The sequence below is a fragment of the Haliotis cracherodii genome, unplaced genomic scaffold, assembly GCF_022045235.1.
Source record: "Haliotis cracherodii isolate W230 unplaced genomic scaffold, xgHalCrac1.p SCAF_10, whole genome shotgun sequence".
Taxonomy (NCBI): Eukaryota; Metazoa; Mollusca; class Gastropoda; order Lepetellida; family Haliotidae; genus Haliotis; species Haliotis cracherodii.
Genome location: NW_027266265.1, coordinates 30,920,163 through 30,936,473, shown reverse-complemented (window position 1 = coordinate 30,936,473; position 16,311 = coordinate 30,920,163). Strand labels below are relative to the sequence as shown.

At 40.5% G+C, this 16,311-nt stretch overlaps 2 protein-coding genes across 2 annotated transcripts; both read left to right on the top strand.

Moving 5' to 3' along the window:
* Window positions 1–265: 265 nt before the first annotated feature.
* Window positions 266–2,477, top strand: LOC139454295 (tubulin alpha-1A chain-like). The gene is made up of 3 exons (XM_071235915.1): window positions 266–374; window positions 625–847; window positions 1,201–2,477. Exons 1-3 carry the CDS (start codon window positions 372–374, stop codon window positions 2,328–2,330), a joined length of 1,356 nt encoding a protein of 451 aa, XP_071092016.1. The 5' UTR covers window positions 266–371; the 3' UTR covers window positions 2,331–2,477.
* A 3,412-nt stretch (window positions 2,478–5,889) lies between these two features.
* On the top strand, window positions 5,890–8,162 carry LOC139454294 (tubulin alpha-1A chain-like). The gene is made up of 3 exons (XM_071235914.1): window positions 5,890–5,991; window positions 6,471–6,693; window positions 6,907–8,162. Exons 1-3 carry the CDS (start codon window positions 5,989–5,991, stop codon window positions 8,034–8,036), a joined length of 1,356 nt encoding a protein of 451 aa, XP_071092015.1. The 5' UTR covers window positions 5,890–5,988; the 3' UTR covers window positions 8,037–8,162.
* The last annotated feature ends 8,149 nt before the right edge of the window (window positions 8,163–16,311 follow it).

Sequence of the window (16,311 nt, the reverse complement as noted above, 5' to 3'; positions counted from 1 at the left end):
ATGTGTGCAATTGTTTGTTTTCATATGACTAGCAACGCGCACCTGTCACCTCTGCACTCTTGCTCTGAAACATTGTTGTGTAACTGTTATGCATGAATATTTTGTCAGGATTTTGAATAAGATTCAATGACAGTTTTCCTTCAATGAATAAAGCCTTTTGTAAGTTTCTAAATCTGTGCAGTTGATATGTGCATCAGTTTAGCGTCACTAGCAACACCGTACATGACCAGTAATGTGCAAGTATTTGTCGTCACATGACTAGCAACGTCTCTCTATATGAACAGCTTGTGTCTATCAAACACTCATTCGTCTTGTCTCCCTGGACTCGTAATCGTCTCAGAGAGTGCAGCGTCATAAAATCCTAAAGCATCATGGTAAGCTGAAGTTTCATATTTGTGTACGCAATGTAATGTTGACATTGGGCGATAAGAAAACATTTTTGAATCATACATTTTGTGTTCTCGCTGCAATTGTAACTAACTTGAGGACTTTTATCATTTTGTGTATATTTTACCCTCAGTTGAAAATATCGATTACTATTAGGTGGGTCAGTTTTAAGATTTAATATTTGGACGGTGTACAGTAACTGGGTCCATGCGATCATGAATTCATTTTCGTTTTTAGAGGGAATGCGTCTCCATCCATGTTGGTCAAGCCGGTGTCCAGATGGGCAATGCCTGCTGGGAGTTGTACTGTTTGGAGCACGGTATCCAGCCTGATGGTCAGATGCCCTCTGACAAGACCATCGGGGGTGGTGACGATTCCTTCAACACCTTCTTCAGCGAGACTGGAGCAGGGAAACACGTCCCCAGGGCTGTCTTCGTTGATCTCGAGCCAACTGTTATTGGTAAGGACTTTCATTGCACATGAGATAGACTTTTTAAGTCATGTTTAACCCTTTTCGAAATACTTTTTGACGTTTATAGCCAAGACCTTAAATTATTATATTGTAATTTGTTCCAACCATATCAGTAAATGTGCTATCGTGTCAGTGGATTTTAAGTGATCCTTTCATGTAATTTTCACCTCTATTTTGCCTTTTACGCCAAATTGAATCTGTTTCGGCGGATAAGCTAGACTGTATATTCTCTGGTGTTAAAACTATCAAGTCATTTCTGAAGTCAGTAATACATAGTACATCATGTGTGCGTAATACGTATTTGTTAATAAAGTCTTAACCTTCAATTTTTCTTTCTAAAGATGAGGTCCGTACAGGAACCTATCGTCAGCTGTTCCATCCAGAACAGCTGATTACTGGGAAGGAGGACGCCGCCAACAACTACGCCCGTGGTCACTACACCATCGGCAAGGAGATCGTCGACCTCGTTCTTGACCGCCTCAGGAAACTGGCTGACCAATGCACTGGACTCCAGGGCTTCCTCATCTTCCACAGCTTCGGTGGTGGCACTGGCTCAGGTTTCACCTCTCTGTTGATGGAGCGTCTGAGTGTTGACTACGGAAAGAAGTCCAAGCTGGAATTCGCCATCTACCCTGCTCCTCAGATCTCCACTGCTGTGGTCGAGCCTTACAACTCCATCCTGACCACCCATACCACTCTGGAGCACTCGGACTGCGCCTTCATGGTCGACAACGAGGCCATCTACGACATCTGCCGTCGTAACCTCGACATCGAGCGTCCAACTTACACCAACTTGAACCGTCTGATTGGTCAGATCGTCAGCTCCATCACTGCGTCTCTCCGCTTTGACGGTGCCCTGAACGTGGATATAACAGAGTTCCAGACCAACTTGGTGCCCTACCCACGTATCCACTTCCCTCTGGCTACCTACGCCCCTGTCATCTCGGCAGAGAAGGCCTACCATGAGCAACTGTCAGTTGCTGAAATCACCAACGCCACTTTCGAGCCCGCCAACCAGATGGTCAAGTGTGATCCCCGTCACGGCAAGTACATGGCATGCTGCATGCTGTACCGTGGTGACGTCGTCCCTAAGGATGTCAACGCTGCCATCTGTACCATCAAAACCAAGAGAACCATCCAGTTTGTGGACTGGTGTCCCACTGGTTTCAAGGTCGGAATCAACTATCAGCCACCGACTGTTGTTCCCGGTGGTGACTTGGCCAAGGTCCAGAGAGCTGTGTGCATGTTGAGCAACACCACTGCCATTGCTGAGGCCTGGGCTCGTCTTGACCACAAGTTCGATCTGATGTACGCCAAGCGTGCCTTCGTCCACTGGTACGTTGGTGAGGGTATGGAGGAGGGTGAGTTCTCCGAGGCCCGTGAGGACTTGGCAGCTCTGGAGAAGGACTACGAGGAGGTCGGAGTTGACTCCGTCGATGGAGAAGGCGAGCAAGAGGGCGAGGAATATTGAAAGTGAAATGACTCTCTTATAAATAACTTATTTGGTGACATTTTTGGAAGAGGGAAGACATAACCATTAAAGTAAAAGAAATGCCAATGTGACAATACTCATCCATGTTGAAATAAATGAATAAATGTAATAAACGTTTTAAGTTGCCTTCATTTGATCCTCTTTTTGACGTAAAATCATTATTGATTGTGGGGATACATTTCTCATAATAGGACAGGAAGTCGAACATTTATATGGTTAGAATGGCAAATGACCACTCCATGGGCTTTGTATAATTATTTTTGTTGTGATCAAACTTATGATGTACCTTTCCGTACCTTCAGCTGTAAGAATCGCAACTGAAGGACTGTGACTGAAGATTATTTTCCAAAGAAATCCTAAAGTTTCTCTCTGCACACTGTTAGAAAAACTTTCTGAATTAGAAACTCGCCAGACTAATGTGATTCGTGATGTTGAAAACAATGAAACTATTGATTCATTTGTTTATCAATGTAGCTCGAAGTACCTAGTTTCATCAGTTCATGGGTCGTTTTGATTCACTGTGGTGGTTAATAGTTTCCTTTTTAAAGTAGTTGCTATCCCCTACAAAATCAATAGTGCTAGCCTTGGATGTCCCTACCTTAACATCATGAACTATGGGATGCTTGATTTACCGTATGGCAGTCAAAATAATCCTTCTGTGAATCCTTAATACAACGGGAAATGCCCCAAACAGACGTTCACTGTACAATTCTTGTCAGAACTAGTATTACCTTCAGTACTGGTTGAATCTCTAGTGAATCGTTTTCCCTCTTTTGTCGTCATTTTGACAGTCACCATGGGAACTACCAAACATTCTCTTTAACCATAGACTATTGCCTGCATTAAGCCGGACTTCATTAATTTTACATTTGAAGTCAAACATTTGACGAGGCAGATTTGCAATTGATTAGTGTTTAATTTATAGCAATAAAGTAACGATTGGGGACTGTTTCTGGCCAAAAGAAAGTCACTTGATATACTAAGTGTTTATAAATATTTTAATACATTTCTCAATTTTCAGACCCGTGAAGATTCTGGGGTAGAATAGGTCTTAAGCAACCCATGCTTGTCGTAAAAGGCGACTAACGGGATCGGGTGGTCAGGCTCGCTGACTTGGTTGATACATGTCATCGATCCCAATTGCGTGGATCGATGATGTCAATCACTGGATTGTCTGGTCCAGACTCGATTATTTTCAGACCGCCGTCATATAGCTGGAATATTGCTGAGTGCGGCGTTAAACAACAAACCAACCAACCAAATCTTAATTTCACTCAAATACTAGTATACAAGAGATTAACTCGCAAATGTAAGTCACTAAGATACACATTTTCATCCCAAGGATGCAAATGCTGCTACTTCAATAATGAGCACCAAGATGACCATACACTTTCGAATGATCTATTTAGTACCATTTTCCTGGACTCGGTGGATGCACTATGCATCAATACAAAACAAATGAATCACAAAAAGGGGAAAAATATTTCTTTCATCCTTCAAACTATCGGTCTAATTTTGAAACGGTGAAGCGCCCACAATGAAATAATCAAAAAGTGCGGAACCCACTTGTTTGTAAGTCTTTGGTATGCATTTTATAACTTGGATGTTTCACTGTTCCTGTCAGTGCTTCGGCGATAACGACCATCAGACCCCTTGACGTGAAATCTATGACCGAAGTGTCGAATTTCCTGTTCGCCTTGATTGTGTTTCGTAGTTTGTCAGCACTTACCCGTGCTCGTTGGTTTAAACCAAAGGGACGCGCAGGACCTGACTAATTTTAGGTTTACCTCCCGCATCAAGCTGACACGCCGTGATTAAACTGAAATACTGTTCAAAGCGATGTTTAAACTCACTCACTCACTCACTCACTCACTCACTCACTCACTCACTCACACACTCCATGAATCTAAATAACGCACCAAGACACAAAACACAATACTTGCAACGACTCACTTTATCCTTAAGGTGATACTATCAACCTGATATTGGCGTCCGTATTTAAGTATTAGGTCACGTTCAATCAATAACCAAAAAATCAGCCGATAGTGACAAGAAAAAACTAAGCGCTAACAGGTCTAAATACCAATTATCTACATAATATTATCGTACCGATGAAACTTTCAATTCACTTGCAAACAAACAACAAATACAATCATATGACAGGACAAAGAAAACTCACCAATAATCTCATAAAAAACCTCTGTGCTCCCTCAAGCAGATGACACCCGAAGTATCTTCCTAATACAATAAATATATATATATGCCAAGTACTGAATTGTAATTTTCCCTTCCCGGAAACATTACATGCTATCATTATATTTTGGGTTCATTATCGTGGTTGGTGGTTGAGTGAATGTTTGAGTGAATGTTTGAGTAAATGTTTGCGTGAGTGTTTGAGTGCTTTAGTGAGTCATTTGGTGGATGCGTAGGCGGGTTGGTGGGTGGGTGACTGAGTGGTTGAGTGAGTGTGTGTGTAAGTGAAGGAGTGTGTGAGTGTGTGGATTGCGAGGTGGGTGCGTGAATGCGTGAATGCGTGAATGCGTGAGTCAGTGAATGAGTTAAATATTGAGGGAAAGTCATTTGATTATTATCATTAGGTTGGGGGGAGGGGGGGGGGGGGGGGTGGCGGGTAATCTTGGTTGCTGGTTCGAGTGAGTGTTTGGGTGAGTGAGTGTGAGTGTGAGTGTGGATGGATGGGTTGGTGACTGATAGTTGTGTGAGCGGGTGTTTTTGTGGACAGGTGTTAGTGTGTTTGGTAGAGGGGTTGATGGGTGGGTGGTGGGTGCGTGCGTGAGTCAGTGCGTCAGTGAATTGGAGAGATATTGAGAGAGAGACAATCAATTTGTAAACAATTTTCAAAGTTTCTTCTCTGTGAAATGACAGTTTGTTTCTTAAAATGTAAGTTGACATACATATGAATACACTTATACAATGCTCACGCAATATATCATTAGTTAACAATCTATACAAAATGAAATGTAAAGACAACGTTCCACAGGACCCGCTGATTTATCCTAACTGACACATGTATAATTGTCTAGATTTATAACAAGTTCATTGTGCATCTCGATCACTAGTTATTTTCTACAAATATAATTTGTGGTTAATTCGAACAAACGAACTGATCATTGCATGCTGACTAACTCGTGGTCCAATACCATTGTGCAAATGCAAACATCGCCCACGTCTTAAAATCGAAGGAGACACATATTATGATATGAGTTGACTTGTTGCAAAACACATTTCGATAAAGCGGTTCGAGAGGCTAAATACGAACTATGTGCTCACGTGTTTGGAAATAACATCGACGGTGGCTTTCTGTTCACTTCAATGTATATATATGCTGTAGGGTGTTATGAATACGTTTCAATAACGTTTCGGTTCTCTGAAAAGACGCTTTCAAAATGTGTAAAGTCATTACAAATGTTCTGTTATAATGTGTATGTGAGTAGCGTCCTTGGTAACCCAACTCTGTCCAATATGTGCACGTTTTTGTGGTCACATGGTTAGCAACGCGCTCCGGGTCTCCCTTTATATATATATACACGGTTTGTCTGCCAAACATTCTACACGTCGTCTCCCTAGACTCCTAAACGTCCCAGTGAGTACAGCGTCATCGTCAAGTAAAAAAGGCACCATGGTGAGTTGATTTTTGAAGCACTTATTTTCATGATGACACCAAATTTGAATGCTATTGGTGAAGCATCCCTTCAAACCGAATTCGCTATTTACAAACCATACATGTTTCCCCGATAATGTGCCGTGAGGTGTGTGTGGTTTATACAATACAAAACGAGCTCCCGTTTCATAAAATTGGTATTGCACAGGAGAGAGTTTATTATTTTATTTAATACTTGCCGTTTATAACTTTTTATAATCTCATGATCGAACTATGGGAGTTCCTTCATAAACTAACTCAAGCGTGTGTAAATAGCCCGTGAGACATAGACACGATCCACAGCATAATGAGTGTCACAGAATGAAACAACCTCAAACACATTAAAAGTTGACATGTTATAATTCAATACCATACCTCTAGAAGTCAGCACCAAAAAGTTTACAAACACGTAATTTGTGAAATTAAATACAATGTTGTTTTGAATATATATTGGGTTTCAGAGGGAATGCGTCTCCATCCATGTTGGTCAAGCCGGTGTCCAGATGGGCAATGCCTGCTGGGAGTTGTACTGTTTGGAGCACGGTATCCAGCCTGATGGTCAGATGCCCTCTGACAAGACCATCGGGGGTGGTGACGATTCCTTCAACACCTTCTTCAGCGAGACTGGAGCAGGGAAACACGTCCCCAGGGCTGTCTTCGTTGATCTCGAGCCAACTGTTATTGGTAAGGACTTTCATTGCACATGAAATAGTCTTTTTAATTCTCTAACATTATACTGTGTTAACTACGTCTTTGCAAGATTCTTTAAAATGCAAACTCATTTTCTATTTGTAATGTTTGTATTGACTGTTTATTTAATATGAAATATATGGTTGGAGTGCATTGAATATACACATTGAATGAACACAATCTTAACTTAATGCTTCTTTCCTACAGATGAGGTCCGTACCGGAACCTACCGTCAGCTGTTTCACCCAGAACAGCTGATCACTGGTAAGGAGGACGCCGCCAACAACTACGCCCGTGGTCACTACACCATCGGCAAGGAGATTGTCGACCTCGTCCTTGACCGCCTCAGGAAACTGGCTGACCAATGCACTGGACTCCAGGGCTTCCTCATCTTCCACAGCTTCGGTGGTGGCACTGGCTCTGGTTTCACCTCTCTGTTGATGGAGCGTCTGAGTGTTGACTACGGAAAGAAGTCCAAGCTGGAGTTCGCCATCTACCCTGCTCCTCAGATCTCCACTGCTGTGGTCGAGCCTTACAACTCCATCCTGACCACCCATACCACTCTGGAGCACTCGGACTGCGCCTTCATGGTCGACAACGAGGCCATCTACGACATCTGCCGTCGTAACCTCGACATCGAGCGTCCAACTTACACCAACTTGAACCGTCTGATTGGTCAGATCGTCAGCTCCATCACTGCGTCTCTCCGCTTTGACGGTGCCCTGAACGTTGACCTGACAGAGTTCCAGACCAACTTGGTGCCCTACCCACGTATCCACTTCCCTCTGGCTACCTACGCCCCTGTCATCTCGGCAGAGAAGGCCTACCATGAGCAGCTTACAGTTGCTGAAATCACCAACGCCACTTTCGAGCCCGCCAACCAGATGGTCAAGTGTGATCCCCGTCACGGCAAGTACATGGCATGCTGCATGCTGTACCGTGGTGACGTCGTCCCTAAGGATGTCAACGCTGCCATCGCTACCATCAAAACCAAGAGAACCATCCAGTTTGTGGACTGGTGTCCCACTGGTTTCAAGGTCGGAATCAACTATCAGCCACCGACTGTTGTTCCCGGTGGTGACTTGGCCAAGGTCCAGAGAGCTGTGTGCATGTTGAGCAACACCACTGCCATCGCTGAGGCCTGGGCTCGTCTTGACCACAAGTTCGATCTGATGTACGCCAAGCGTGCCTTCGTCCACTGGTACGTTGGTGAGGGTATGGAGGAGGGCGAGTTCTCCGAGGCCCGTGAGGACTTGGCAGCTCTGGAGAAGGACTACGAGGAGGTCGGAGTTGACTCCGTCGAGGGAGAAGGCGAGGAAGAGGGCGAGGAATATTAAATGACTTTCATTGCATAACCTATGACTGAAATCATGCAACTTGATTTCGTGTTATTGTTGAAAGAATAAAATGATTACCAGTGAAACTGAACTAAAAAAAATGGCTGAATAAATTTATCCAAATTATCATCTTTTCTTCATTTGTTTTGCTGCAAGGATTATGTATGTGCAATTAACTACAGTCGAACCTCGTTGTTTCGAACTCGCGAGTACCTGTAAAGAAGTACGAGTTATCCGTGGTACGAAGCATCAGGGGACTTTTAGGCTTAATTTGGACTCTACATAATGAATTCGAAACAACCAGGAATTCGACACATTCAAGTTCGACATAATGAAGTTCGACTGTATTACTATTATTTATGGTATACATTTGCTGTCATTTTCGTTCAGGACCATATAAGCTGGTTCCTTTTTATTGGGTAGAAACTGTTGGTGGTCTTCTTTGAAAAACGTGCAATTGAATTGATCGTGGTTTGTTAACGCCGAGGTCAAAGCCATATTGCAGCTTTTAGTGGACGGTAAAATATCAAGCCTGAACGAGCATTTATGTAACTGAATACACAACATCAAGACGACATTTTGAGTTTGTAAAAAGATCTCGAAATAGATCGACACGTCGGTCGTTCCTGTCAAAACATCTGTTATACTCAACGTTCCACTTCAGCATTAGCTTTCACACATACAATGTATCGTTTGTCACAAATAATTTCTCAGTGGCTGTACAAAGCTCCTCGGTTCATATAAATTTAACAGTCACGATGTTGTATAACTGTTTTAGACCTCTACTTGGATAAAGTGACACTAGTACCATGATACGTGTAATTCCTTATCGCCGGTCTAGTCAATCGATACACGTAACCAATGTGATATATTACAAACGTGTTTTATCTCCTGGGTAACTTATTGGTTAAGGGATTCACTCGACACTCAGAGGCCGTTGTTCTATACAGATGTACGATGCCTTTCTGCTTGAATGTTGATAAAAGAAAAGCGCAAAACCATACTCACTCACTCTAAAGTACTGTCGGAAATGTTAGAAAAAATGCTTTTTGCCCGGTAAAACAAGATTGAATGTTTCACAGAGTGTTGCTATTGAAATAACGAGTAACTACCGATTTACCTGCCTGTGGTTTTAAGTATTTAAATTACAAGGAGTCTTATCGACTACTTTACAGTGAAGAAATTAAACCCAAACAGCAAGTTCAGCGTTATTAAAAGTCCAAAGAGGGAAGTCTGAAACGGAATATAGAAATATGCGCATGCGACTCCGTCATAATACAGTCTATGCGAATGCGTGAGGTAATATCTTTAGGAGAGGTGTTAAGCAATAATATTATTATTATCCCAGGGTACAGGCTGTTTCATAGATGCATGACAACACACGAATATTTTTTTGTGGTTGTCATAATTTTATTTGTAAAAGTACCCTTTTAGGCTAATCACAATGTCAGTGAAGGTAGGCTAAAATAAGTAGATTTGTGTTATTTTGATATATGATATTTTCATATCCCTATGATTCGTATTTAATTATTGAACCCAGAAAAGCATTTTTCTAATATTTCCGTAGGTACGATAGTTCAACCCTCCGCATGGTGTAGTGGATGGGGCGTCTGCCAAGGAGATGGTCAGTTTTCCAATCCCCTGACCGCGTCCGCGTTAATACTAATACTAATAATAATACTAATAAAAATACCGGTATGTGGTTGCACAAAGAGCACGTATTATTACCCCGGTCACCCCCCCCCCCCCCCCCACCCCCACCCCCCAGCCCCCACCCCCCCACCACCCACCCGTACTCTTCTTTGCTGTATCACAGAGGTCTGTAAATAATCGGAGTACGGGGGAGGTATTTTACCCCGTTATCCGTCACTTGTTTACCCTACAGCGGTGCTATTACCAAGCCCACTTAAGTCGTATCAGATTGAAAATACTCGTTGGGGCTACATTAAAAGTAACAATATCCACATTGTTTTATATTCATTAACACCCCGCGGGGATTCCGAGTAAATTCCGAGGAATACTGCTGAATTCCGCGTTCAAAGCAAACGTTTATTAATGTTTTTGTGAGGGATTTGCAGTTTTACTTATTATTGGCATCTCCTTAACGACCCGATCGATTACGTCACGAACAAGTCATATGAATTATAAGGTTACTGATTTTATTTTTGACAATTTTGTGGGTACACAAGTTCAGGATTTTGGAATGTAACATGTTATCAAATATTGTGATTGTGTTGCACGAAACTTAAGATATTCAGAAAACACTTAATGGCTTCCATTTTCTGTACATGTGGGTGTACTCAGGGGTGCCGAAAGTAAAATGACACCAGCGACAAAATCCAACAACGATATCTCCTTACAGTATTTAACATATGATTGCAGAAAGCACAGACAGAATAGAGACACATTTTCACTTCACAACAACGGGTAACCAAGCATTAACGTTTCTGTAGGCGATATAAAGTGTGCTCTTTCAATAGGATTTATGCAAATATTGCAAGTGTATGAGAGACATTATTCCGCTAACACTATTGACACCACACACTATCAAGCGAAAGCCATTAGAGTCCGCACTACACTCAGCTGAGTGAGTACAACGCAGACAACGCCAATAAAAATATCTGAAGCCTGGATAATAAACGGGGCCTGGTGAAGTATTGCATGAATATGCAAGTTTTGTTTTTTGGGTTATCGGGTTCCGTTCAGGGATAGTCATACTTCTGTTTTGAACTTCAGAATCAAAGTATGTTATTATGAATATAATAAGGTTCTTTCTTGACTATCAGAAACTTACACTTTTGGTCTCAAATGTATAATTTACATTTTTCAAATGAAAGATAACATACCTCAAAATTCGGTCATATCCAGTCTGCTATGACTGTGGAATGAGAGTTGTAATATCAAGCGATACATGTAAATATATATCAGTAATTCATACAGTGGGTGAGTGAGTAAGTGAGAGTGAGTGAGTAAGTGAGTATGGCTTTGCGCCACTTTTAGCAGTATTCAAGCACTTTTAAAGCATTACAGTAATTAGAACGGATATGTTTAAAGAGACCGGGTATGTTTATTGATATCAGTTGCTAAAACGGGTATGTACAAACAACGGCTGTGTATAAATATACCTCCGGGAAAAAATAAAACGCTTTAAAAATGAAGCAAAGAAGAAATGGTTATTCGATGGTGATGTGTGAAATTGATACGCGTATCATTGAGTTTTGAACCTTAAGTTTGCAGTGTTTCGGCTGGTGTGTTCAGTCAAGTAACGTTTTTACAGGGTTTGCATTTGTTTTAGTCAATTCCAATTTTAAAATGTATACTTTTTGTGTCCCGGTAGTTCAGGGTAGCAAATAAGATCAACAATTATGGTTAAACACATCAGTAATTATACGGATTTGTTGGAAGCTGTCATTTGTGAAAAAAACTTGAAAGTTTAATAATACCAATTATAAAAACGATAATTTGAATACTTAATTACAACAGCCGTTAAAGAGTCACTAATTAGAAAACACATGCGTTTTATAAATCAGGTATAAAACCCCGATATATTTTAAGCGATTGGTAAATAGGATATGTCGAAAGAGGTCAGTAATTAGAAAACGGGTATGTTTCACAATACCACTAATTAAATGAATGGTTATGTTTAAAAATATATGTAATTAAAACAAGGCGTATATTTGAAGAGATCAGTAAATAGACAAACGGACAATTTGAAATAGGTCAGTAATTAGAACGGGTATGTTAAATAATATCAGAAATCGAAATAACGGATATGTTTGATAATGTAAGTATACAGAACAACGTGTTCAATAATAAGAACAACGGGTATGTTTAGATTAAGGGGAATGTTTATAGAGATTGGTCAACAGAACGGGTATATTTCAATATATCAGAAATTATAACAACGTGCATATTTAAAGAGATTAGAACAAGGATAGTAAGAAATATCAGCAGTTAGAACAACAGGTATGGTAAATAATATGAGTAAGTTGAACAACAATTTTTTAAAATAATCTCAGCAATTAGAACAACATGTATGGTAAATAATATTAGTAAGTATACCATTAGGAAGGGTAAAAGATAAAAGTAATTAGAACAACAGCAATATTAAATAATATAAGGAATTATAACAGGAATGGTAAATAGTATCAGTAATTAGAACAACGGGAACGGTGAATATTATAAGCAATTACAACAAAGCTAATCTCACCCGAGTGTCTTTTGATATTAACTATATCAGCACGAGTTTAAAAAGGTTAAAAAATCAAAGGCTTTCTATTTATGATCTAAAATCCTTCATCCAACTTGTTCAGTTAGCACGGCTAGTGGCAGACAGATTCTGGCACCCGTTAAGGTCCGGGTTAGAATGGGTCTTCAACAACCCTTGCTTGTGGTACGAAGCGACTAACGGGATCAGATGGTCAGGCTCGCTGATAAGGTAGATGCATGCCCTCAAATCCCATTTGCGTAGATCGATGCTCATGAGGTGAATCACGGGATTGTCTGGTCCAGATTCGATTTGAATGTGATGTCATGGTAACCGAGGACGTCACAATGGTCAGCGAGGCATTTGGATGCAATTTCATTCTAGTGATATCTCACATGAGGTTTTGCGTGATCTCACCCAAGCGATATATCCCGTGTAAGCCAGTTTTGGATGATAAAACATATATTAATATTTAAGTATTACATTAATTAGCATAGTGGGTATGTAGAACAATGGGTATGTTTGATAATACCAGTAATTAGATAACCAGGTATGTTTATAGTAATCAGTCTTAACAAAAATGTAGAACGGTTATGTTAAAAGAAAGAACAAGTAGAACACCGTTCTAATAATGTATCAGTATAGTCACAGTCAATAGGATTTACAACCACATTTTGTTTATATGTCGGAAGAGTTATCCAAAGACACACATTCTACAAAGAAGCGTGACATAAAGGTGGTGTTAGACCCCAGTGCTAAATGAGCTAAAGTAAAAAACAACGTAGTATCAAGAGCTCATACTTGAAACGCCACAAGCCTCTATATATTGATTTGTTAATATGGTGTTTTGCCAATACAACCTCAACCGAATAATTCTATAGGCAACGTATTCAGAACTGTATCTGTGTATATAAGCTATGTTTATTCAGACTCTTTCACATTTTCCAATGACTATTGTATGCCAAGATCGATATGGACTTCTGTTGGGTTCGCAGAACGATCGGTAGCTATGTTCTTAGGTATTTTGGCGATTAAGGATCACAAAGTATAGATCTCTTTCTTCAAAGTCTCTGGCTTTCAGTCTCGTGATCCTGCCACATAGCCAGTTTGTTTGAACTGTTGAACCTGTCCTATTCAATGTTCTACTTCACGAACGACGCCCAACATAGTGTCACCTCTTTGTCCACAATGTTTACACAATGTGTTCTTTGCGTTACAACAAATGCGCCGTGGACAAATGGAATGGATGACGAGAATATCAACCTTCAGAAATGACTAACCTGTTGTAGAAGGTGTGTTTTCCTGACGACCAGCCTTTACATATTATGTTGTAGGTGGGGTGCTTCCACCACAGCATAGACACAAATACCTGCAGCACCCAAAACACGCTGCAATGGAACCATGGAGCAGGGGTAATGTTAGTCCCCACTGTCCCTAGGTAAATTGCGAACCTTTGTTTGTTGGCAAACTAGAGCATGAAGTGTATATTGCATCGTTGTTTAATAGTTAAATCCTTTGGAATTCTTTATCTTGTTTTAAATGCTAGTCTGTTATATACTGACGTTACTGGCTATTTTACTGTTCTTTGTCCACACATTTTTATACATGAAAAGTTATGGAATGTTCCTGTCTCAATATGGCTGAAATACTGCTGGCGTGATCATAAAGTTGACTCACCCACTCATTAATTCGTAGAGTGAAGTAATTAATATTCAGTAATAGGCGTTTTATTTTTTATTACTTCGCACATCGCTCTGCCGAATTTAAACAACATTTGAAATGGTATAGTACACTTTATATTACCACCGAACCTGAAATTGCTACTCCAAGCCGTGTGTGAAATTGTTCCAATGTAAACACTTTAAAGAATTGAACATTACGTTTTTGTTCTTCCTACCGACGCAATATAAAAAAAAATGACCCTTCTAGTGTTGTTTGTTGTTTAACGTCACACTCAGCAATGTTCCAGCTATATGACGTCGGTTTGTAAATAATCGAGTCTGGAATAGATAATCCAGTGACGATCCACGCAATTGGGGTCGATGACATGCATCAACCAAGTCAGCGAACCTGACAACCCAAGCCCATTAGTCGCCCCTAACAAGCATAGTGGCCTTTTACGGCAAGCATGGGTTGCTGAAGACCTCGGATCTTCACGTGTCGACCATTCTAGTGATATATGATTGTTGCATATGAATATAATGTTAATAAAATCACTTAATATTAAAGTAATGTTCTACATGCAAGATACATTTCTTTCTTGGCAACAAATCTTAAACACTCCGGGGAATAATAATAATAATAATGTACTTCAATATTCTACCACTGATTCTAATCGAAGGCAAATACTGAACGCAAATGAACAGGTGTGCGTCTCAAATACTGCCCTTGTGGATTTTGGGGTAGGAATGGTTTGCGAGTATGAATAATACCTGTACGCCTTAAGTTATCTACGTAGTAACTCCCCGGTCACAACTAACATAATGATAATAGCTCTGAGGGGAATCATACAGATATTGACGTGTCATCATACTGTGACGTGTTCCTTTTACGTGCGCTTCTCTAAATAAGGAAAACGGTTTTGTCGCGCCCTGGTGTTTGTAATGCATAAGCAAAATGCGAAACAACAGTTACAACACTATCACGATAACATATTGAATGAACAGTACATTTGACCATGACGTCGACATTTAACCGGTGAATCTAGTTTGCAGAAGGAAATATCCATGTCTTTGCGATGTTTCCTATACGATGTACTAAGGGTAAACGTACAACTACATTGTAACTAACTCATTTGGTAATATGGTAAACGTTAACGCCAGAGATTATCCACCGAAGCAGATTCCACTTGGCGTAAAAGGGAAAAGAGTGTTTTTTAAGAGTAAGTGTTTGTTTGTTGCCTGATCATGACACCGCACAGCGATTCTTCTGCCAATCGAGGGCGGCTTCTAAACCAAAAAGATAATCCAGAGATGACACACATGATTGTGTGTTAAGTTCTATCCTCTCTGTATCCGCCATTTGCTTGAATTATGCATGACCGCTCCATGTGCGACAGCACAAACCCTAGCTAAAACGGTCCAATATTTCGCTTACGGAAACGGTCCCACTCATCACTGGCAAAGATGGACCATGGTAAAACAAGGAATAGCATATCGGACACGGTTATGTGGGGGATTTATACTCATATTTTTTCCAGGCGTATAGGCCATTGCCCCTACTTTCGTTGTTAGGTGTTAGGTATATTCACACAAGAGCAGTTAAACGTATTAGAAAGGATGTTTGATTAATTTATCATCCAAAACTGGCCCCCACAGGAGATATCGCTTGGGTGAGATCAAGCGATATCTACATTGTAGATATCGCTGCAATGAAATTGCTTTACAATGCTTTGCAGACCATTATGACGTCATTATGACTAATGGCTCTGCTACTAAAGCTGTTAGCAGTACTTTTTACATTGAAAACTCTGCTTATTACTTTCTACAAACTGAAAAAATGAAGAATGGTGTTGGATGATAAACAGAGTGTCACCTTTGTGTCTTTTGATATCAAATATATCAACACGCGGCGATAAAAGTTTAAACCTCCTCGGCAAGCCTCGGGGTTTTAAACTTTTTATTGACTCGTGTAGATATATTTGATATCAAAAGACACTTGGGCGGGATTCTCTATATAATATCCAATTCCCGGGAGTTAACATTTATTTACTGTTTATATATATAAAAGAAATACCTGAAACCATAAAGAGTTTCCAATAACTGAATGTTGATTACGTTACTAAGGACACGCATAAGGACAAATTGGCTACTGTCAAACTCATCCTTGAGGCTGTTATGGTGACATCTTCATAAGAATACTAAATCTACATCCCCCGATTGCCAGCTGGTTACCCGCAGACCAAGGGAGTCCAGCTTTGTGCAGACAGGTTGCGATGCGTCTGCTACAAAATGGAGGTCATATTGTGAGGATAACTTATCGTGTGTCATGTGATTATCAACAGTTAGAATAACGGGAGATCTCGCTGACCAAAATATGGATAGTACTTGTTCCTCTACGAAGCTCCGG